Raw genomic sequence first — 24,711 nt, 5'->3', positions numbered from 1 at the left:
CGACTTCAGATTAAATGAATGGTCTTACCTATCTGCACTAAAACTTTGACGGAACCTAAGAAGACAGCTGTTGCCTAAAATGCTGTCAGATCAAACTGAATAGGATTTAATTAATCATGCACATATTTCTTTGCAGTAGTCCTGCATTTAAACGTTCGCTGACCATGCAAGTACAACTGAAGTTTAAAACAATATCAGAAGAAACGAATAAATTCAGTCCAATCAAACTCCAGGAATTTCATTGAACGTCTCTCCTTGTTCCTGAGAAGGATGCAAACTTGACACGTGGACTGTTTGCAGCCGGTGCACCATAAAGACAGAAATAATTAGTAAATGGTCGGATTGAAGTGGTTGTAAAAATTTATTATATTTGAAGGTGTTAAGTGTCTTGGTGTGTTGTTACAGACTTTGCACCATTGCACGGCTGGACCGCTCCTGTGAAGCCGGTTGCTGAAATGCCACGCAGGCAGCCAAGGGCTGAGTGTGAGAAACACCGGGAAGCAGAAAGGGGCATCGCCACATCATTGCTCGTGTGAAAAGACAGGAAAGGAGGGAGCCAGCCTGTACTAAGGTCAACAAAACAAATGGTCAATAAAATGAGAAAGCTCTTTCGAGGCAGCGGTAGGATCCTAGCGATTATTTTTGCCGCCTCGATTATCTGGTTGATCTTCGACATGGCAGCGCTGCGGTTCTCCTTCACCGAGATCAACAGCAGAGTTTCCAGAGAAGAGCTGGTGCGGCTGGAGCGGCTGAGGGCGAAGGTGCTACAAGACCAGGAGCTACACAAGATGTTCAGGAAACGGGCCGGAGGCGCTAACGGCTTTGCCGGGGAGGGGGACTTCGGGCGGCGGGGTCGCCACGGGAACCGCTCCGCTCCAGCCGAAGGTCCTGCTGCTGTAGGGCTGCACGCAGCCGACGGGGGGCTGGTTGAGGTGAGGTCGGCAAAACGTCGCGTGCGACTGGGCACGCGCCCCCCGATCAACGGCCGCGCCTTCTCTCTGCCCCCCGGAACATTCTGGAACCGGCCAACGGCTCCCCAGTCTCGTGGAGGTGGCGGCCGCCTCCACACGCCTGCATGGCGGCCCCGGCCGGCACTCGGAGCTTCTCACCCCGCCCCATTACCTGAGAAGGTGCCCGAGGTTCGGAGGCCCGACCTCCGAACACCCTCTCAGCCCCCGAGAGCGGGAAAAGTCATGGCCCAGCCGGCGACTCCCGCTGGTCGAGAGTCGCAGCATCAGCCCGACCAGCGGGGAAGGTCGGCCAAAGGAAGCCGACAACAAAGCGCGAAGCCGGCGAAGGAAAAGCCCGATAGCAACCGCGCAGCACAGGCCACCCCTGGCTCACCACTTCTCCCAGCTCCCTTACCAAATGAAACAGCAGTAAACTCTGAAAATACCGCGCTGGGAGAATGGCCCAAGGTCAATTCATCTGTCACGGCAATCGAACTAAATAGTGTGGCTGTACTGGTCAACGATACAGTCAAACAATCCAATGGGAAAACAATCCCCACTTTTAAAGTTTGGAATGGAACAAAAAATGAATCTGCCACTATTAATGACATAAAGGGTCTTCTATTAAAACAGACTGTTGTAAGCGGTTTATTAATGAATGCCACAAACACACAGACTGAACTTGAAATTAACGAAACAGTAATAAACAATTTAATTAAAAATCAGTCATACGCCATTGAGGAAAGAGATTTTTCGAAAGATATTACGATGGAAGTAACTCTTAAAATCAACGAAACAATTGAGCTACAGAGAGATAGCAATATTCTAAACCACTCGTTTACTCATTTAGATTCTGTCGCCGGAGTGCACAAAGTTTTGGCAATTGACATGACTATATCCCCTCGTGATTCCAAAGCCGTCGGTCAGTTTGGGCATCGAGCAATTGTGCCAAAGGAACATGAAAAAATAGCAAAGGAGAAATGGAATGAGGGACATTTCAACGTGTTTCTCAGTGACATGATTCCACTGGACAGGGCTATTCCGGATACCAGACCTGAAGGGTGAGATAGTAATTAGAAAAAGTACTAAAGTCCTCTCGTGTATAATTTTCCAAATCTAACCTGAGCTGTTGTACTCGCATGGCCTAATGGATAAGACGTTTGAAATTGACACGTTCAGATTTTATCAACAGAGTGTAAATTCGAGGTCTGCTGCAGATAGATAGGTCTGATCAAATCCAGTGAAGCCAATCCACGTCAATGCTTATGACGACTGTTAGTTTTGGGAGGGAATCTTGTGGTACAGTGGTAGTTTCCATGTCTCTGGGTTCAAGTCCTCCCCGCTCCAGAAGTGTATCATAACATGGTTGAGCAGGTTAATAGCAAAATATTTACTGTTTGGAAAATTAATAGCATCCATATGCACTGCGATAATCTGATACTGACTGTTGTTCCTCACTCTATGAAGGGGCCTTGTACAATGGTAGTGCACCTAACTCTCGGCCAAAAAAAACAGGTTCAAGTCTCACCTCCTTCAGAGGTATAAAAACCGAAACAACTACGGATGCTGTAAATCAGAAACAAAAACAGAAGTTGCTGGAAAAGCTCAGCAGGTCTGGCAACGTCCGTGAAGATAAATCAGAATTAACGTTTTGGATCTGGTGACTTTTCCTCAGAGCTGCTGAGGTTTTTAAGCAACTTCTGTTTTTATTCTTTCAGAGTTGCAACTAACATATGATGTCTGGACAAGTTGATTAATAACATATTTAATGTCAATTGTTTAAATGTTAATTTATATAATATTGTGGTAAGTGATATTTTGAATCAACTTGTTCAGATATGCTAGCACCCACCTCTGGACCATCTGGGGCTTGATCCCTATGTCTCCTAGCACAGAAGTAGGGACATTGTCGCTGTAAAATGACACAGTGTTTATCACTCACGTCAGTTTTTTATTTACTGCTGTACATCTAAAATTTAGCATTATTATTTTCTGTACTGTTAAATCCTAAATTTATCTGAAGTTTTATTTTCTGAGATTTGTATAGCTCCTGTTAGAATTTTTATCAGGTCATTTCTCATGTAAACTCATCAATTTGAGGTGGTGGGGAGGAATTCAAATTATAAAATAATTTTCAAAGGCTGAAACTAATTAAATTTGTAATATAGTCAAGAGAGAAGATGCCCAATTGGTATTATTGCTAGACTATTAATTCAGAGACCCAGGTAATGTTATGGGGAGCTGGGTTCAAATCCCACTTCAGCAGATGATGAAATTTAAATTCAATAAAAATCTGGAATTACGATGATTGACAGGAAAAAAAATCTTACCTTGGTTGGTCGACATGTGATTCCAACCCTCTCTGAAATGGTGTTACAAACCTATCAGTTGAATACAGCACTAAAATGGAATGAAAACACATCGACCTGAACACTGACAATAGCAAAAACAGCTAGGCCTTCCTGTAACATCTGAAGGCTTTTACCAAAGCCAGGATAGCTGTCAAGTAACAGCTTGATATAATCATTCTCATGGAAACATATCTTGCCAACAATGCCCCAGACAATACTGTCACCATCCCGACATACGTTCTGGCCCACTGCCAGGGCAGGCTCAGCAGAGGTAGTGGCATAGTGGTATACATTCAGGAAGGAATTGCTCTGGGAGTCCTCAGCATTGACTCTGAAGAAACATGCCATCATCTCAAACATGGGCAAGCCTGCTGATTATCATATACAGTCCTCCCTCAGACAATGAATCAGTGCTCCTCCGTGTTGAGCAATACTGGAGGAAACATGAAGGGTGTGAAATTTCAATGTCCACCATGAAGAGTGGCTCTGAAACAGCACTCCTAATTTAGCTGGTTGATGCTTCTGCTAGACTGAGTCTGCAACAAATGATAAGGGGAGACATATACCTGATCTTGTCCTCACCAATCTGCCTTCCACAGATGCATCTATGCATGATGGTGTCAGTAAGAGTGACAACCACACAGCCCTTATGAAGACAAAGTCCTGCTTTCACAGTGACAATACCTCACATTGTGTTGTGTAGTACTATTACTGTGCAAAATGATACAGATATGAAACAGATGTAGCAACTCAACACTGGACATCCATGTGGGCACCAGCTGAATCATACTCCGACACATTCTGCAAACTCATGCTTCAGCATATTCCTACCATTCTCATCAAACCAAGCAACCAACTCTGGTTCAATGAAATTTGCACAAGGCTATGCCTGAAGCAGCACCAGGCGTGCTAAAAAGTATGAGGTGTTGTCCTGGTGGAGGATGCAGGTCTGCTTGTACACCAAACAGCATAAGCAGCAATTGTAAGACAGAGCTAAGTGATCTTACAACTAACTGATCAGTTCTAGGCTCTGCAGTCTTGCCAAATTTAGTTGTGACTGGTGATGGATAATTAAACAACTCACTGGAAGAGGAGTCTCCACATATACTCCCATTTTCAATGATCGGAAGCCTAGCATATCATTAGAAAAGATAGGGCAAAAGCATTCACAACAATCTTCAGCCAGACGTGTCTGGCAGAAGGTCCATTTCAGCATCTCCCAAAAGTCCCCAACATCATAGTTGCCACTTTCAACCAATTTGTTTCAGTCCACGTGATATCAGTTGGTGGCAGAGGATGCAAGGGCAATGGATCCTGACAAAATTCTTGCAACAGTATTGAAGACTTGGACTCCAGAACTTGCTGCATCCATAGCCACTCTGTTCCAGTATAGCTACAAAATGTACCTGACAATGTAGAAATTTGCTCAGGTACGCCCTGCATACTAAAACCAGGATAAATCCAATGCAGCCAATTATTGCCCCATCAGTGTACTCTCAATCATCAGTAAAATGATGTGAGGTGTTATCAACAGTACTATTAACCAGCACCTGCTTGGCAACAACCTGCTCATTTTATGTTCTGCCAGGACCACTTGGCTCCTGACGTCATTACGGCCTTAGTTGAAACATGGACAAAAGACCTTAATTCCAAATGTGATGTGAGAGTCACTGCCCTTGACATGAAGGCTGCCTTTGACTGAGTCTGGTGTCAAGGAGCTCTGACAAAACTGGACTCAATGGGAACCAGGGATATAATTCTCTGCTGGTTGGCATCATACCTGGCACTGAGGAAGATGGTTGTTGAAGGTCAGTCATCTCAGCTCCAGGACACTTCTACAGGGTTGTGCCATAGGCTCCATCAGCTTCAGCCATCCATGTCCAAATGCTGCAAGGCCTGGAAAGTCACATGTAACATTCACACTTAGCAAGTATCAGGCAATGACCATCTCTAAGTAAGAGACGAGCTAACTACCTCCACCCTTGATATTGAATGGTGTTACCATCATTGAATCCCCCACTATTAACATCCTGGGGGTCACTATTAACCAGAACCTGAATTGGACCCAGCGTATAAATACAGTGGCTACAAGAGTATGTCAGAAGCTAGGACTACTGAGGTGAGGGACTCACCACCTGGCTCACTAAAGCCTGTCGACCTTCTACAAAGCTCAAGTGAGGATAGTGATGGAATACTTCCCACTTAGCTGGTGGCATGCAGTTTCAACAACACTAAAGAAGCTTGACACCATCAAATACGAAATAGTCCACTTGATTGGTACTATGTGCACACCGTTACAGCAATGTGTACCATCTGCAAGATGCACTACATAAATTCACAAATGGACCTTAGACAGTACTTTCCAAACCCACAACCCCACTACTGTCTAGAAGGACAAGAGCAGCAGATACATATGAACACCACCACCTGCAAGGCCCTCTCTGAGGCCAGTCACCCAATTTGAAGTTGTATCATTCTTACTTCAATGTCACTGGGTCAAAATCCTGGAATACCTCCCTAATGGCATTGTTGGAGTAGCTACAAAATGTAGATTGTAGTATATGATAAAGGCAACTCACTGCCACTTTCTCAAGATCAATTAGGGCAGGCAATAAATGCTAGCCAGCCAGTAATACCTGCAATAGAAATATGTAGTCATTATTATTTTGCTATTGAAGGGTATAAATCATATTTATAGTACATTATTAACTTTCGGATGCCTCAGCTTGGTTTAATTTCTTGTTAGTTTTTTTCTGTGAAAACTTCCTGAAGTTATATCCGAAGATCCTATTAATTATGAATGATGGAAACATTAAATACATTTTGTATTGTACAGGTGGGACTAACCCAGGTATGGTCAGTTTTATGACTGGAATATAAACCAAAGTTTCATAGCCATGCTGGTAATAATTACATTCCAGCACAGTGCAGACAAAACCTTTTGCTTGTGTGGGCCTCACCTGCTAAGACCTGAACAGGAATAAGAGTGTATATCAAAAAGTGCACAATTTTCAAGATATCACAGTTTTGATATGAATAGATTTTTCTTTAAAAGAAACATATTTTCTATGCTGATGAGGTCAAAACTGGAAAAATATAATGACATTCACTGTGTTTAGAATAACTATATTTTTTACAGTCCTGTCCTGGGGAAATCTGTCTCATTTAAGACTGAGATGGGAAAGAGTTTCTTCTTTGTTAAGCTCGCAATTAGATCAGTTATGAACTTATTGAAAGGTGGAGCAGGCTTGATAACTCAAATGGCCTACTCCTATCCCAACTTCTTAAAGCCTTGGGATAGGAAAATATTTCAATTCATTCATTTGATCTTATCTCCTGTAGTTGTTTGCTTCAAAATTAAAATCAGTACTGATTGCAATATGGTCCGTTTGCAATCAGTCTGATTCTGTTGAATAGTAGACAATACATGGTTTATAATTTTCTGTAGTTGATCATGTAGCGCTGTCAGCGATTTGCAGGCTGACACATCCCAGGATCAGATTGCCTCACCAACACCCTGCAGGTTCTTAAAAAATAACAGTACTACGTAGAATGTAGATGGAGCTTTCAAAATCCCTCTTTTTACAAACTGAAATAGTCACAGCAGATTAGAAAATAGCAAATGCAACAATTTTATTCAAAAAGGAGAGAGGCAGAAAGCAGAAATCTATAAGGTAGTTGGCCTAATATCAGTCATAGTGAACTTACTGGAATTTTGATTACTGTATTTTAGCAGGTTATTTAGAAAATTGCAGTTTAATTAGGTAAAGCCAACACAACCTTGTGAAAGGGAAGTCAAATTTAAATAATCAATTATGAAATACATAATTTTAGCATGCAGGGACAGCAAGTAGCTAAAGTGGAATGGAATATTGGCCTTTATTGCTAGGGTGTTAGAGTTTTAAAATGGGGAAGCCTTGTTGCAACTGTACAGAGTGTTGGTGAGGCCACCCCTAGAGTACTGTGTTCAGTTTGGTCCACATGTTTAAGAAAGGATGTACTGGCATTGGAGATCATGCAAAATAGACAGACCAACCTGACTTCTGAGATGAAGGGGTTGACTTATCAAGAGTAGCTAAGCTGGTTAGGCCTTTATTCATTAGAGTTTAAAAGAATCTGGGGTTTTTCTTAGAGTCATAGAGATGTACAGCATGGAAACAGACCCTTCAGTCCAACCCGTCCATGCCGAACAGATATCCCAACCCAATCTAGTCCCACCTGCCAGCACCCAGCCCATAACCCTCCAAACCCTTCCTATTCATATACCCATCCAAATGCCTCTTAAATGTTGCAATTGTACCAGCCCCCACCACATCGTCTGGCAGTTCATTCCACATACATACCACCCTCTGCGTGAAAATGTTGCCCCTTAGGTCTTTTTTATATTTTTCCCCTCTCACCCTAAACCTATGCCCGCTAGTTCTGGAATCCCTGACCCCAGGGAAAATACTTTGCCTATTTATCCTATCCATGCCCCTCATAATTTTGTAAACCTCTATAAGGTCACCCCTCAGTCTCCGACGCTCCAGGGAAAACAGCCCCAGCCTGTTCAGCCTCTCCCTATAGCTCAAAACCTCCAACCCTGGCAACATCCTTGTAAATCTTTTCTGAACCCTTTCAAGTTTCACAACATCTTTCCAATAGCAAGGAGACCAGAAATGCACGCAATACTCCAACAGTGGCCTAACCAATGTCCTGTACAGCCACAACATGACCTCCCAACTCCTGTATTCAATACTCTGACCAATAAAGGAAAGCATACCAAATACCTTCTTCACTATTCTATCTACCTACGACTCCACTTTCAAGGAGCTATGAACCTGCACTCCAAGGTCTCTTTGTTCAGCAACACTCCCTAGGACCTTACCATTAAGTGTATAAGTCCTGCTAAGATTTGCTTTCCCAAAATGCAGCACCTCACATTTATCTGAATTAAACTCCATCTGCCACTTCTCAGCCCATTGGCCCATCTGATCCAGATGCTGCTGTAAGCTGAGGTAACCCTCTTCGCTGTCCACTACACTTCCAATTTTGGTGTCATCTGCAAACTTACTAACTGTACCTCTTCTGCTCGCATCCAAATCATTTAAGTAAATGACAAAAAGTAGAGAGCCCAGCGTCGATCCTTGTGGCACTCCACTGTGCACAGGCCTCCAGTCTGAAAAACAACCCTCCATGACCACCCTCTATCTTCTACCTTATTATTCTTGTAGAAACATGCCAGATTCTGAGGAGGCTTGGCATGGTAGATGGTGAGAAGACGTTTCCAATTAAGAGGAATGTCTAACTAAGGGACATTCATTTAAAACAATTTTTTTAAATTCACTCGTGGGATGTGGGCTTTACTGGCTGCCAGCATTTTCATTGCCTGTCCCTGACTACCTTTGAGAGAGTGGTTGTAAGCTGCATTCTTGATCCACCACAGTCCACTGCAGTCCATTGTCGTAGGTTGACCTACAATGTTGTTATGGAAGGAATTCCAGGATTTTGACCCGGAAACAGTGAAGAAATGACAATATATTTCCAAAATAGGATCATGAGTGGCTTGAAGGGGAGCTTGCAGGTCGTGGTGTTCCCATATATCTGCTTGTCCTTCTCGATGGAAATGGTTGTGGGTTTGGAAGGGCATCTCTGACGACCTTTGATGAATTTCTAACTGCATCATGCAGATAGTACACACTGCTGCTACTGAGCGCTGATGGTGGAAGGATTGGATGCTTGTGGATGTGGTGCCAAACAAGTAGACTGTTTTGTCCTGGATGGTGTCAAGTCTCTTGCATGTTGTTGGAGCTGCTCCCACCCAGTCAAGAGGGAGTGTTTCATCATACTTCTGACTGTTCCGTGTTGACGATGAGCTTTGTGGAGTCAGGATATGAATTACTTGTTGCAGTATTCCTAGTCTCTGACCTGCTGTTGTGGCCACTATGTTTTTGTAATTGATATTTTGAATAATGGTAACCTCAAAGGAGTTGATAGTTTGTAGATTCAGTGATGGTAACACCATGCATTGAATGTCAAGGGTTGGTGGTTGGATTGCCTCTTACTGGAGCTGGTCATTGCCTGTCATTTGTGTGGTGCAAATAAATTTCTTCTCCCAGAAAATACCTGGAATTCTCTACAGCAGAGATTTTTAGAGGATAGGTTACTGAATATATTTAAAGAGAGATAGATGGATATTTGAAATATCGGGGAGTTGAAAGCTCTGAGCAGCTGATGCAAAAGAGAGGTCGGAGTCTGGGACAAATCAGACATGACCTTATATAATGTCTCGACAGGCTTGAGGTGTTGAATGATCTATTCATGCTCCCCATGTCTTATGTTCTTATTAGAGCTTTAGATAAAGCAACATCTCAGGTGGATAAAGGCGGACTTGTTAATGTAATGAACTTGAATTTCCAATGGCATTTGATAAGTAGCCAAATCAAAAGTCCCTGCACAAGAAAAGACCACATGATCTAGAGGTTAGCAAGGTTAAATTATTGGTTTGCCATGAGAAAACACATAGTAGCAATAAATGTTTTATTGTGAGATGGCAATCTGTCAATTAGTGGAGTGCCACAGAGATCAATACCAAGACCTCAATTACTTACAATCCATATCAAGAATTGTTAAAATTGCAAATGGCACAAAAATAGGTCAGAAAATAAGTCGTAAAGAAGAGTTAGAAAGTCTGGAAAGAGATTATAAATTAAATAAGCAAGCAAAAATTTGGCAGATGGAGCATATATGTCAGTAAATATAGAATTGTGCATTTTGGCAGGAAGAATTGAAAAGCTATATAATTTTTAAATAGAAAAAGATAACAAAACTTGGTGATACAGCAGGATGTGAAGGACCTGGTCCATGTATCATGCAGCAAATGAGTGTGCAATTCTGGCAAAAGATTAAGAAGCCAACCTTACTTGCAAACGGAATGACATATAAGCGTACAAACGTTTTACTGCAGCTCAAAAGGGTAATGGTGAGTTCACATCTGAAGTACTACATACAATTTTGGTCTCCTTTTTTTTAAAAAAAAGCATTGTTTTAGAAGCAGTTTGGAGAATGATCTAATTGAATAGCAGGACAGACTCAATGGGCCAAATGGTGCACTTCTGTTCTTATATCTATGGCCATTTGACTCACTCCTGTGCTGAAGAATTTATTTAAAAATAAGACGAGAATTTTATTCTCTACAACTTGTGAGAGTGTGAAATTTTCTTCCCCAAAAAGTTACGAAGGCTGGTTCTTTAAATTTATTCAAGGTTGAGTTAAATAAACATCTGTTACACAAGTGAGTCAAGGATTGTGGGGTTCAGACAGAAAAGTGGAGTTCAGAAGGCAGTCGGAGTAGCCATTATTTTATTGAATGATGGAGAAAGTATGAAAGGCCATGAGTAGTAGGAGTCTGGAACATGCTGCCAGGGATGGTGGTAGAGGCAGATACGATAAGGACATTTAGGGACTCTTAGATAAGCACATGGATATGCAAGGAATGGAAGGATATGGACCAAGGGCAGGCAGAAGGGATTTGTTTTATTTGGTGCCATGTTCAGCACATCTTGGGCTGAAGGGCCTGTTCCTGTACTGTACTGTTCTATGTTCTATGATTAGAGATTAGTGCTTTTGTAGGGAATAAATGTAAAGTTACTATTATCTCATCCTTCAACCTTGTTCCATCCCACTGTACTCCTTCTAACTCTCTGCAGTAAAATGCTGTGGAAAGATTGAAATGGACAGCCATTACATCTACTGGAGTTGTTTTTAAAAATATAAAGGGCAATTGGTAGGTTTGGAGGACTGATTAAAGAATGGCAGATTCATGTTATAGATAGAAATAATTCTTTGTTCAAACTGCCTCTTGCAGTGGACGGGATGGAGTGAGGTAGAAATGAAATTTGTACCTAGGATTTTTCTGTTTTCAAACTGATGCTCCTAATGTGTGTATTCAGCATTTAAGAATTTCCAGCTTTCAACTGAACTTCTTGCATAATTTCAGAGCAAAGTACTTGGAACACTCAATATGTGTGGAGAGAGTAGATGGATAATGTTTCCTTGTAGATTTAGTCAGATTTTCATTTGATTGTTTTTTTTTCTGAACACATTACTAATCATTGATAAAAGAGCAAATTACTGCAGATGATTGAAATGCAAAGTAAAATTGGAAAATTCTGGATATTTTCTGTGAGTTATGAAAAATAGAAAATACTTGTGAAAAAAGGGTTGTGGGAGAGGTAAATAGGAATATCAGAACAATCATCATTAACTGCTTCTGAAAAATTAGGGACAATGATTTTGATTTGAAATTGTTAAAATCAATTTCTTGTCCAGAAAACTTAAAAGTGCTGAATCAAAAGATAAGGTGCTGTTCTTAAGTTCAATATTGATCTTCAGTGGGGCAGTGTAGTTGGCCAAGAGCAGAGATGTCAGAGTGGAAGTAAAAACAAAGAATTTAAATGTTTGCGACTGTGACACAGAACTAATCTAGGATGGTTTACAAAGTGATCTCCAAAATTGCATTTTGAATAGAGTCATAAGGGTCATACAGCACAGAAACAGACCCTCTGCTCCAACTGGACCATTCTGACCTGACATCTCAGTCTGACCTAATTCCATTTGCCAGCATTTGGCCCATATCTCTCTAAGCCATTCCTATTCATATATCCATCCAGATGCCTTTCAAAATTTGTAATTGTACCTGCCTCCACCATGTCCTCTGACAGCTCATTCTATACACACACCACCCTCTGCATGAAAAAGTTGCCCCTCAGGTCCCTTTTAAATCTTTCCCCTCTTATCTTAAACCTATGACCTCTAGTTTTGGACTCCCCTACCCCAGGGAAAGGACCTTGGTATTTCATCCTATCCATGCCCCTAATGATTTTATAAACCTCTGTATGGTCACCCCTCAGCCTCCAATGCTCCAGAGAAAAAAGGACCCAGCCTATTAAGCCTCTGCCTATAACTCAAGCCCTCAATCCTGGCATCATCCCTGTAAATCTTTTCTGCACCCTCTCAGGTTTCACAACATCCTCCAGAAGGGCGACCAGACTTGTACACAATATTCTAATAGTGGCCTCACCAATGTCCTCTACAGCTGCAATATGGCATCCAAACTTCTGCCAAATGCCTTCTTCACCACAAATAAATTCACATTTTTCTAAATTATACTCCATTTGTCAATATTTTACTCACTTAACCTATTACTATCTGTCTAAATTGTTTGTATCCCTTTTCCAACGCATCTTTCCAGCTATTTTTGTAGGAGCAAATTGCTGCAGAAGCTGGAATCTGTACTGAAAACAACAAATGCTGGAGATCACAACAGATCAGGCAGCATCCATGGAGTCTAGATGATTGTTCATCAGAGCTATTATTTTTGTGTTGTTTTTTCCCTTATTACTGACCACCAACCATATGGATTCCTTGTCATCTGATCCATTCCTACCCTAACTTAGATTTTGCTTATACCTCAGTCCAAATTCCTGGCTTGTGACTAAATGGTGCAGGAGGGGTTACAGTAATATTTTGGACCTGATTATGATTGTGTTTCAAGGCCTGACTGAAGTGCCAATAAGCAGGTCCAGGCAACAGGTCTTTGAGATAGTCATTCATCTTAACTAGAGCTGAAAATGTGTTGTTGGTTAAAGCACAGCAGGTTAGGCAGCATCCAAGGAACAGGAAATTCGACGTTTCGGGCCAGAGCCCTTCATCAGGAATGAGGAGAATGTGCCAGGCAGGCTAAGATAAAAGGTAGGGAGGAGGGACTTGGGGGAGGGGCGATGGAGATGTGATAGGTGGAAGGAGGTCAAGGTGAGGGTGATAGGTTGGAGTGGGGTGGGGGCGGAGAGGTCAGGAAGAAGATTGCAGGTTAGGAGGGCGGTGCTGAGTTGAGGGAACCGACTGAGACAAGGTGGGGGGAGGGGAAATGAGGAAACTGGAGAAATCTGAGTTCATTCCTTGTGTTTGGAGGGTTCCCAGGCGGAAGATGAGGCGCTCCTCCTCCAGCCGTCGTGTTGTTATGTTCTGCCGATGGAGGAGTCCAAGGACCTGCATGTCCTCGGTGGAGTGGGAGGGAGAGTTAAAGTGTTGAGCCACGGGGTGGTTGGGTTGGTTGGTCCGGGCGTCCCAGAGGTGTTCTCTGAAGCGTTCCGCAAGTAGGCGACCCATCTTCCCAATGTAGAGGAGGCCACATCGGGTGCAGCGGATGCAATAGATGATGTGTGTGGAGGTGCAGGTGAACTTGTGGCGGATATGGAAGGATCCCTTGGGGCCTTGACTACCTTAACTACCTGGCCCTCTTTTTTGTTTACATCTGCATCAAGGTTCCTTGGTGAGGGACCATGCGGTGTTCACCTGAATGTTTGAAATCTTTTTTTGACCAGTAGGTACCTTAGGGGCTAGTGTGCATCATTAGTCCTAAAACATTATTTTAATTAGATAAATTTTCTTCACATTTTGCCTTGTATCCCATGTAATTGTACTTGTCAGGAGTTACCTGCATTTTTGTCTCCTTCTCTGTTACTGAATTTAATTATGTTTAAGTTTACTCAAAGATTTATAAAGAGACATTTCTTGACATTGGTGGAAGCCATACAGTCAGATTCCCCATTATTATAATGCCTCACTTTATGAAAAAATCTAAAACTGAGTAAGGATTGAGTTCTGCTATTCTCCTTCACCATGTGGCTGCAAGACGTTTAACATAAGTAACTATTCCAAATCAAAGTTTAGAACTGTTTTCATGGCTGAAGTGAGGGAAAGAAGACGCTCTATGCAATGCTTTCAGTACTGGGATTTAAATTTAATACAAAATAACACAGACTTGCATTTATATATCACCTTTTGAATCTGGACGATTTAAAACAAGTTCCAAAATTATTTTGGCTCACTGAAAATATACATTTAACTTTACACTCCACTGAATTAGAAATGCCAGAAGGATTTTTTAATTATACTATGCAAATAATTAGAGAATGAACACCAGTTATTACATGAAATTCCTTTGCTACTATAGTGAATGGCATAAATCTGTTGTTTTAATTTACATTTGTTTTAATAGAAAGTTGAAGAAACTGCATATAAAATTTACTCAGTGTAATTTCACATCAATTAAATGGTATGCCATGCAAAAACACTGGGGCACTGGGCACTGAGTTAAGGCACATGGCCAGAGTTAAATACTGGAGTATTTCTTTGTTCACATGTGCTACAATTAACAATGGAATGCTTCACATTAGTAAACACATGGAAAATATTTGAGGTGAAATTAGTATCTTTACTGCAACATTTACCCAGATATTCTGATCATTGTCAATGAGGAGAAGGCGAGGACTGCAGATGCTGGAGAGTCTGAGTTGAAAAGTGTGGCGCTGGAGAGGCGCAGCAGATCAGGCAGCATCTGAGGAGCAGGAACCTGTACGTTTTGGGCAAAAGCCCTTCATCAGGAATGTAAAGGGGCTGAGAGATAAATGGGGGTATAGGGTTGGGGGTAAGATAGCTGGGAAGGTGATAGGTGGATGCAGGTCGGGGGTAATAGTGATAGGTCGGTGGGGAGGATGTAGTGGATAGGCAGATGGCTTCCTCTACTGCTGAATCCAAGCCAACCATCAACTAGAGGAAGAATGCCTCATCTTCGGCCTTGGGACCCTTCAACCACCCACACCAACATCAACTTCACAGTTTCCAAACCTCCCCTTCCCCTACCTCATCCCAGATCCAACCCTCCAACTTGGCACTGCCCTTGTCCTACCTGTCCATCTTCCTTCTCACCTATCCGCTCCACCTCCCCACCGAGTTATCACAATCACCCCCACCTGCATCCACCTATCGCCTTCCCAGCTGCCTTCCCCTCAACCTCACCCTCACCCTCCTATTTATCTCTCAGCCCCCTTCTCCTCCACATTCCTGATGAAAGGCTTATTCCCGAAATGTCATCTCTCCTGCTCCTCGGATGCTGTTTGACCTGCCGTGCTTTTCCAGTGCCACATTTTATGCCTCTGATCATTGTCAATGCTGTGTATATTGTCACTGCCAGTGAGGCCTTCAGCAACTGACATTTTTACAATTTTTCAGTGGGACTTCTGATCCCAGCTAAAAGATTGATGAATCACTGTAGCCATTCAGGTAAAGAATGAACACAAGAAAAGACAGACGATGATAGAACCTCTTTTATATCATTATAAGCTAGCATATTCAATTAAGATTTTATAAATCCCAAGAACATTCCCAACACCCTTTTTCATACTATTTGAATTCAGTTCCTCATTTCAAACATCTATTGTCCACCTACTATCTCCATGCTGCTATTCCACTCATCTATCCATGCCTTTGGCCACCAAATGTCCAAACAGCCATTCTATCCGACTAGGGTAATTTTGGTGTTGGGATCCTCTTAAGATCCACCTTTTTTTTCTGCATGAACCATACCTCTCACCTCCCATTCTGCAACCACCATCACTATCTCTCCATAAGCTTCCAATGGAGTCATTTCTGATAAAAACCAGGTCAAAGATTATTTGCATTGTTGTTTTATTAAACAATGCAATCTTCTCGCATTTACAAAAGTGTTGAAGTCAGATGTTTCTGCTCAGTAACCATATTTGATCAATTCAGATTTCTCATTGATTTTTGCAAAAATCACATTATTCTCACGATATACTAAAGTTAGTCACAGGAACTCAATAAAAATAAACGTTGGTTCAAGAGTAAATCCAACACAATTCTATTGAAATCTCTGCAGACACAGTTTCTTTAGAAAATCTCAAGAAATGCTGAACTTGTTTGATTTAATATAGACAGAAATGCATTACACACTCCAAACCTCAACCAACTCTACATGTACCTCCATAAGTCAAGTTCTCCCACTAAAACAACCCAACTGTAAATCAGAACAGTATGTAACACACAAAGTCTACATGATATTATTATAGTTTGCCACAGTCTATTGTATCTATTTAATTTTCCAGAATTGGTAGCCCTCATTGGTATAATTTGCAAGACATCTTTAATACATTAATTCAGGTAGGAGAAGCTAGGTTTTGTAGCTTGATATTCCAAATTATTTTAGTTAGGTAGTTCCCTTAGGGAAGAGAACCGTGCTGCATGTAACAACATGCGTAGTAAATGGCACCAGCAAGCCTGGAAGCCAATTGGCTCAGTTTCATGAAGTAAATCACTTAAAGAGATTGGAGATTACTTGCACAATTATGGAGAAAATCAACTTGGAATGTATTATTCAAGGTGATTAACAGGTTCCAAATCAATTTCCTATCCATATTTGAACATCACGTGATCAAAAAGAGTTAAGGAACGTCAATGATTGTAATTTTTCATTAATGTTAAACAAGCTTTCCAGTCATAAGAGGAACATTTCCAAAGATAAATATTATTTCATGTAAAAATAATACAAGTCAGAAGTAACAAAGAAGATTGATAAAGGCAGAGCGGTGGATGTGATCTATATGGACTTCAGTAAGGGGTTTGACAAGGTTCCTCATGGTAGACTGGTTAGCAAGATTAGATCATATGTAATACAGTGAAATCTAGCCATGTGAATACAGAACTGGTTTGAAGACAGAGGGTGGTGGTGCTTTTCAGACTGGAGGCCTAGGACTAGTAGTGTGCCACAGGGATTGCTTTTCATCACCAAAATGACACCAAAATTGGAGGTGTGTATGGTCAGCAAAGAAGGTTACCTCAATGTGCAACAGGATCTTGATCAGATGGACCAATGGGCTGAGGAGTGGCAGATGGAATTAAATTTAGATAAATGTGAGGTGAAGCATTTTGGAAAGGCAGATCAGGGCAGGACTTGTACATTTAATGATAAGGTCCTGGGGAGTGTTGCTGAACAAAGATCCCTTGGAGTGCAAGTTCATAGTAGCTTGAAAGTAGAGTTGTAGGTAGACAGGATGGTGAAGAAGGCGTTTAGTATGCTTGCCTTTATTGGTCAATGCATTGAGTATAGGAGTTGGGAAGTCTTATTGCAGCTGTATAAGACATTGGTTAGGTCACTTTTGGAATATTGTGTGCAATTCTGGTCTCCCTGCTATCAGAAGGATGTTGTGAAAGTTGAAAGGGTTCAGAAAAAAATTACAAGGAAGTTGCCAGGGTTGGAAGGTTTGAGCTATAGGGAGAGGCTGAATAGGCTGGGGCTATTTTCCCTGGAGCATCAGAGGCTGAGGGGTGACTTTAAAGATGTTTATAAAATCATGAGGGGCATGGATAGGGTAAGTAGACAAGGTCTTTTCCCTTGGTTGAGGGAATCCAAAACTAGAGGGCGTAGGTTTAAGATGATAGGGGAAAGATTTAGAAGGGACCTAAGGGTCATTTTTTCATGCAGAGGGCGGTCTGTGTATGGAATGAGCTGCCAGAGGAAGTGGTGGAGGCTGGTATAACATTTAAAAGGCATCTGGATGGATATTTGAATAGGAAGGGTTCAGAGGGATATGAGCCAAATATTGGCAAATGGGACTTGATTTATTTAGGATATCTGGTCAGTATGGATGAGCTGCACTCCATCTCTATAACTCTCTGAGGTGTCCTAGGTTAATATTGCTTACACTACTTCTATCACTATAGTGGGCGGCATGGTGGCACATAGTGGGCGGCATGGTGGCACAGTGGTTAGCACTGCTGCTGTACAGTGCCAGAGACCTGGGTTCAATTCCCGCCTCTGGCGACTCTGTTAGCTGAAGGGGGAAATGTCGGAGAATGGTTGCGGGTCGGTGTGGACTTGTTGGGCTGAAAGACCTGTTTCCACGCTGTAAGTAATCTAGATACATATTCCCCTCTAGCAGTATCAACTGCTATTCTGGCCCTCGGGTTAGCTACTCGTCACTTTGGGCGGCACGGTGGCACAGAGGGCGGCACGGTGGCACAGTGGTTAGCACTGCTGCCTCACAGCGCCAGGGACCTGGGTTCAATTCCCGCCTCAGGCGACTGACTGTGTGGAGTTTGCACGTTCTCCCCGTGTCTGCGTGGGTTTCCTCCGGGTGCTCCGGTTTCCTCCCACAGTCCAAAGATGTGCGGGTCAGGTGAATTGGCCATGCTAAATTGCCCGTAGTGTTAGGTAAGGGGTATATGTAGGGGTATGGGTGGGTTGCGCTTCGGCGGGTCGGTGTGGACTTGTTGGGCCGAAGGGCCTGTTTCCACACTGTAAGTAATCTAAAAAAAACTTCAGTGGAAATTGTTGTAGTTGATGACTAAACTTCTAACACAAAGAACTACATCTGAGAAATTAAATGAAGAAAGGTTTTACTTTGTTTTATTGAAGGGAATGGGCAAGATAAAAGTCTAATGAACTAAATACTGTACTGCAATGTAATTGGAGTGAAAATTGGATAAATTGAGGCTGCGCAGTTTACAGGCCTGTAAAAATGACAGACAGCAGAATATAAACTGGTTCTTCCAGCTCCTCCCATATAATTATCATGTTCTTTGTATTACTAGAAGTGCACTCCCTTCCTGAAATCATGTAAACTCCTGGAAAGGAATATTTCATACAAAGATCCAGAATAGTTTGGAAAATTGTTCTCTACTTCCTTTCAGTGATATATACTAATTTCAGAGATTACATGGATCTGGTCTATATGCAGCATACATACTTATGGTGTGAAACAGGTTCAGTTCTCTCATTTGAAGAAAACTTTTGGATTTAGAGAAGAATCAAGAATTGGTCGAACTCCTTTGCATCTAAACAACTATGCACATGCCATAACTCCACTGTTTAAACTTTATACTGCTTGGATGTATTTGTTCCAGGTGTTCCAACCAAGTAGTTCACAACAACCTACCAACAACCAGCATCATCATGTGCTTCGTGGATGAAGTGTGGTCCACCCTTCTGAGGTCAGTTCACAGCATCTTCAACAGATCCCCTGTTCATCTCATTAAAGAGATTATCCTTGTGGATGACTTTAGCACCAAAGGTAAGAAAGGACTATTTCAGTCAGTGTTACTGAAGCATACATTCCTCAAACGATTCCTGGATATCATTACCTTAAAATGGGCGCGAAATTGAAAGAATTAGTCATTCTGAAACCTAAATAAAACACTTCTACTTGTGAATGTCAGTTTCTGAATTATAAGAATATTTTTCTGTGACAACTGAGGTCTCCTGGAATGTTTCTATTTGCTGTGTAACACTGAACTGTCCATGTTTTATGTAGGGGTTATGCTGCTTCAATTAGTAGCAGTCCTGCTGTTTTAAAAGTAAACTTAAGGAATTGCATTTTTTTTGTGAAGAATTTCCTTGAGCAGTTCTCCTGATCAGTCTCCAAAAGTTAATCAGTTTAATGACTGGCAGTTCATCCAAACTTTCACTGAAATTACTGCAACCAATTTGGATAATTGCCAAGGAAATACCCAGCAAATGCCTTTGACAGACTAGTTTGAGTGTGAATTGTCTTAGAGTGATAGAGTCATGCAGCATAGTAACAGTCCCTTCAGCCCACCATGTCTGTGCTGACTAACAAACAACAAACTGCATTAATCTCATTTACCTTCACTTGGTCCATAGCTACTATGCCCTGACATAAGTGTTTGTCTAGATGCCTCTTAAATGTTATGAGAGTGCCTGCCTCCACCACCCTCTCAGGCAGCACATTCATATTTTTTCAGCCAACGTAGTACAAATATTTTCTCTGATCCCCTTTAAACTATTTACATCTCATCTTAAACTTTTGCCTTCTGGCCTGAGACATGTCTGTCATGGGGAAAAGATTCTCATGATCTATCCTGGTTATACTTCTTATAATTTTATACCTCAATCAAATACCCCCTCAGCCTCCTCTTTTCCAGTGAAAATGAACCAGGCTCTTTTCATATCTGAGCCTTTCCATCCCAGGTAGCATACTGATAAATCTCCTCTGCATCTTCTCCAGTGCAGTCACGTCCTCCTGATAGTGTGGTGACCAGAACTGCACATATTATTCTATCTGTGGTCTCACCTATGTTTTATAAAGTTGCTTGCTCTTATATTCTACAGGCCAGCTCATGAAGGCAAGCCTCCCATTTGTCTAGCGTACTGACACCTTCAGGGATCTGTGGTCTTGCACACCAAGTTCCCTTGGTTTGTCAGCACTCCCAAGGGACCTACTGTTCATTATGTAAATTTCTTATATACCTGGTTGAACATGTTCCTGACTTTCCATTTACTCTGTACCCCATTTACCTCCCCAACAACAAGAGCAAATCTCCCAGCAAGGTTATTGGACACATTTTGGTTCAAGGGTAACCTGTACAGCTTATACAGATCCCATCTACCCCAGAAACTATCTCAGAGATCCAAAATTCTTAAGCCCTACCTCTTACACCATCCCTTTAGCCACACCTTCATCTGAACTATCTTCCTACTCCTTTACTTAATAACATGCGGCACTGGAAATAATCTGAATATTACAACCTTAGTAACCTTCCTCTTTAATCTGCTATCTTAAGTCTCCAAATTTCTATTGCAGTTCCTTTTTTTTTAACCCACGTTGTTGGTACTAACATGTAGTAGGACTGCTGGCTGTTCATTCTCCCCCTTCAGATTGCCCTGTAGTTGCTCTGAGCCATCCCTGACTCTTGCACCAGGGAGGTTGCAAAGCAGTCAAAAGTCTCGTTTATGGCCACAGTTATCAGTTCCCCTTACAGTCGATTCCCTATCACAAAAGCTGTCCTAATCTTTTCCTCCCTTATAGCAGAGCCAACCATTGTGTGACAAACTTAGCAGTTGGTGCTTTCCCTTGCAAGGCCATTCCCCCCCCATCCCCAATAGTATTCAACGTGATATATCTGTTTAAGCGGGGGATGGTCAAAGGGGATTCCTGCATTGCCTTCCCATGCCTATTCGTCTTCCTGGTGGTCACCCAACACTTTTCCTCACTTGTGCTGTGATTGGCTCTCTAAACATGGCATCAATGATGTCCTCAACATCATGGGTGCTCCATAGTGAGTCCATCCACAACTCCAGCCTCTCCATGCAGTCAATCGGGAGTTGGAGCTGAACAAACTTCCTGCATAAATAGTTGCCATGGACACTGGAAGTGTCACTGATTTCCCACATATTGCAGGAGGAACATTCCACGGGGCCAAGGTTTCCAATCATTGGGATCTTTACCAACTACAAACAATAAACGAGGAACCGATTACTCAACCTTACCACTCACCAAATCAGATTTCTCGCTATCTCTCTCTCTCTTTATGCCCAGCAAACTACAAGTCACAAAAAGAAGGACTTTACACTCTGTTCTCCTCGCCTATGTCTCAGCCCCGAAAGCTGGGTTACTAAACAGCCAATTCTGTGTCCTATGTCACTTTCTCTTGATATAGAGACATAGAGATGTACCGCATGGAAACAGACCCTTCAGTCCAAACGTCCACACCGATCAGATATCCCAACCCAATCTAGTCCCACCTGCCAGCACCTGGCCCATATCTCTCCAAACCCTTCCTATTCATATACCCATCCAAATGCCTCTTAAATGTTGCAATTGTACCAGCCTCCACCACATCCTCTGGCAGCTTATTCCATACACGTACCACCATCTGCGTGAAAAAGTTGCCCCTTAGGTCTCTTTTATATCTTTCCCCTCTCACCCTAAACCTATGCCCACTAGTTCTGGACTCCCCGACCCCAGGGAAAATACTTTGTCTATTTACCCTATCCATGCCCCTCAAAATTTTGTAAACCTCTATAAGGTCACCCCTCAGCCTCCGACGCTCCAGGGAAAACAGCCCCTGCCTGTTCAGCCTCTCCCTGTAGCTCAGATCCTCCAACCCTGGCAACATCCTTGTAGATCTTTTCTTAACCTTTTCAAGTTTCACAACATATTTCCAATAGGAAGGAGACCAGAATTGCATGCAATATTCCAACAGCGGCCTAACCAATGTCCTGTACAGCCACAACATGACCTCCCAACTCCTGTATTCAATACTCTGACCAATAAAGGAAAGCATACCAAATGCCTTCTTCACTATCCTATCTACATGTGAATCCACTTTCAAGGAACTATGAACCTGCACTCCAAAGTCTCTTTGTTCAGCAACACTCACTAGGACCTTACCATTAAGTGTATAAGTCCTGCTAAGATTTGCTTTCCCAAAATGCAGCACCTCACATTTATCTGAATTAAGCTCCATCTGCCACTTGTCAGCCCATTGGTCCATCTGGTCCAGATCCTGTTGTAATCTGAGGTAACCCTCTTTGCTGTCCACTGCACCTCCAATTTTGGTGTCATCTGCAAACTTACTAAATGTACCTCTTCTGCTCGCATCCAAATCATATATGCAAATGACAAAAAGTAGATCATCTCGGACACTCTGCATCTGGATTCAGTGAGGTTCGCTCCGCTCCCACTGCTGGTCCAACTGAACTTGAGCTGTGCCTTGTCCCTCAAGCTTTCATCAGGAAGCTCCACCACCACCATTCATTCAGGTTCACTTCATTTTTCTCATGCTGCTGCTCCAACTAAGCAGCAATCAAAATTGGATTCGGCAGGACTTTACTTTGTAATTGTATATTCATCGTCAAAATTCTGTTAGTAAATACTAGGTAAAGGTATGATACAGCACAATTATTATTATCACAAAGAATTTTGCTGCTAAGTGGATTTTGATCCCCTCACAAAATGCTCATTGTTAACATTCATTGGACTGAAGTCACAATATCAATGTGTATACAGTATAGAGAAAGGTAAAATGTTATTTTCGAAATCAGATTTGGTTGTGTAATAGTGACATTAATTTTACATCACCAGATTTTGCTTTGGGAACAAATCATATGTAAGAAAAGTTAAAAATCTTTTAGGCTGTGTTTTAAACAGAAATTGAGACATAACTAGCAAATTTAATCTGGGTACGCTTTTTAGGTAATTCGTTGAAGAAATATAATTACTATTTTCTGTGATTTCTAGTTGTGTTTCAGTGACCTGTAAATGTCATTTATTTGCATCGACTTTAACAAAATTTTCAAAATGTCTTCTTTTAATAGCCAAACACAACTGTTTCTTCATATACGCATTTATTCATTGAACTAGTAGACTATTAGGCTGTTGCTGTCTTTACTTGCATCCAGCAGAAATCAGGTATCATGATTGTAAGCATTAGGACTAGAAAATTTTGCACTTTCAGCTCAAGGATGTTGAACGGTATAGTCTCAATAGCTGAGGTGAACTCCTTGCTAAAAATACTTGAATTGTTCATCCCATTAATATCCATAAAATTTTCTTCCACACTGAAGAACTTTAATAAATCTTTCATTTGGAATATCTTAAACTATCTGTATATGTAGCCACTTCTCAAATATGAGTGTAACAGGCAGTTTCCGGGTTGTGAATGAGTTCCATTCTTGAGTCTATTTGCAAGAGGATTTGTATGCAAGGTGGAACACATTACAGAATAATATAAAGGAGTCATTTGTAAGCATAGGACGTGGTTATCTGTCGGATCTTTAAAACTACACCCTGTATGAGGGTGCATTCATAAATCAGAGACCTTGGAGTGGAATGCAAAACTCCTAAATCGTTTAAAATTAAGTTGAATCTGCTTTTGTTAAAAATTATAGATTGATTATCAATGTTTCTCTGACTTATTTTCTAATAGAAAAGCTACTTTTAAATTTCAAAGACCATTTGTATTTTTTGTTTTAAATAGCAACTTCACTTAAGTCAGGATTTTAAAAATTGCTTAAAGAAGGTCTTACTTGGAAAATAAAAGTTTTCATTTTGCTGTTAAGAGTTAAAGCTGTAAAGCACTAATGAGGCTGAGACATATAATGGGTACACATCAAGATACTACAGAGTTGGGAGAATATAGTACAGTTCTCATTGTTGAACTTTACTCAAAGATGTGTTTTGGTTGTGTACCCAATTCATTTTGAATAGTCATCAAAGATATCTGTGACCTCTTTTCAAAGAGTTTTTTTATTAATACTGCAAGACAAAAGGTGCATCAGTAATTTAAAAATACAATGAATAGGTCAAAGCATGTTAGTTGCTGGTGGATTGCGCTGTATATTCAAAAATTAGCCTCTTGCTGATGTTGTAAAGATAATATTTTCTGGGGAAGTACTTAATAATACATATACATGACACATTTATTAATATTCAGGCTGTTTACAAATATAACTATAAAACAGTACAGAAAGATACCATTTAGTCCATCATGCCTCTGTCAGTTCTTTGGTAGAGTTATCTACTTGGTCCCACTGCTCAATTTCTTTGTGAATCTTCACTAAGGACAAATGAAGTTGTAATCACGGTAACATTGTTAGGGGACTAGACACTGGACTCTGTGGCCAGGATTGAGAATCCCAGGGTCTGTGTTGCCTGCCTGATTCAGAATATCTCATCTGGGCTGCAGAAAAACTTGGAGTGGTAGGGGAAAGATCAGTTGTCATGGTCTACATAGGTACCTAATGATATAGCTTGAAAGAGGAAACAGGT

The 24,711-nt window shown here is 41.5% G+C and overlaps 1 protein-coding gene across 1 annotated transcript in view; it reads left to right on the top strand.

Moving 5' to 3' along the window:
- The first annotated feature begins 294 nt into the window (after positions 1 to 294).
- LOC132817451 (polypeptide N-acetylgalactosaminyltransferase 5) overlaps positions 295 to 24,711 on the top strand; it is a 71,878-nt gene continuing 47,461 nt past the window's right edge. The window contains exons 1-2 of the mRNA XM_060827896.1: positions 295 to 2,011; positions 19,046 to 19,212. Coding sequence (XP_060683879.1) covers positions 585 to 2,011; positions 19,046 to 19,212 — 1,594 coding nt within the window. The 5' untranslated portion in view covers positions 295 to 584. The remainder of the gene's footprint in view (positions 2,012 to 19,045; positions 19,213 to 24,711) is intronic.

The sequence above is a fragment of the Hemiscyllium ocellatum genome, chromosome 7 (assembly GCF_020745735.1).
Source record: "Hemiscyllium ocellatum isolate sHemOce1 chromosome 7, sHemOce1.pat.X.cur, whole genome shotgun sequence".
In the NCBI taxonomy this organism is placed as follows: Eukaryota; Metazoa; Chordata; class Chondrichthyes; order Orectolobiformes; family Hemiscylliidae; genus Hemiscyllium; species Hemiscyllium ocellatum.
The sequence above is the reverse complement of the archived record's forward strand: the minus strand, read 5'-3'. Positions and strand labels throughout refer to the sequence as shown.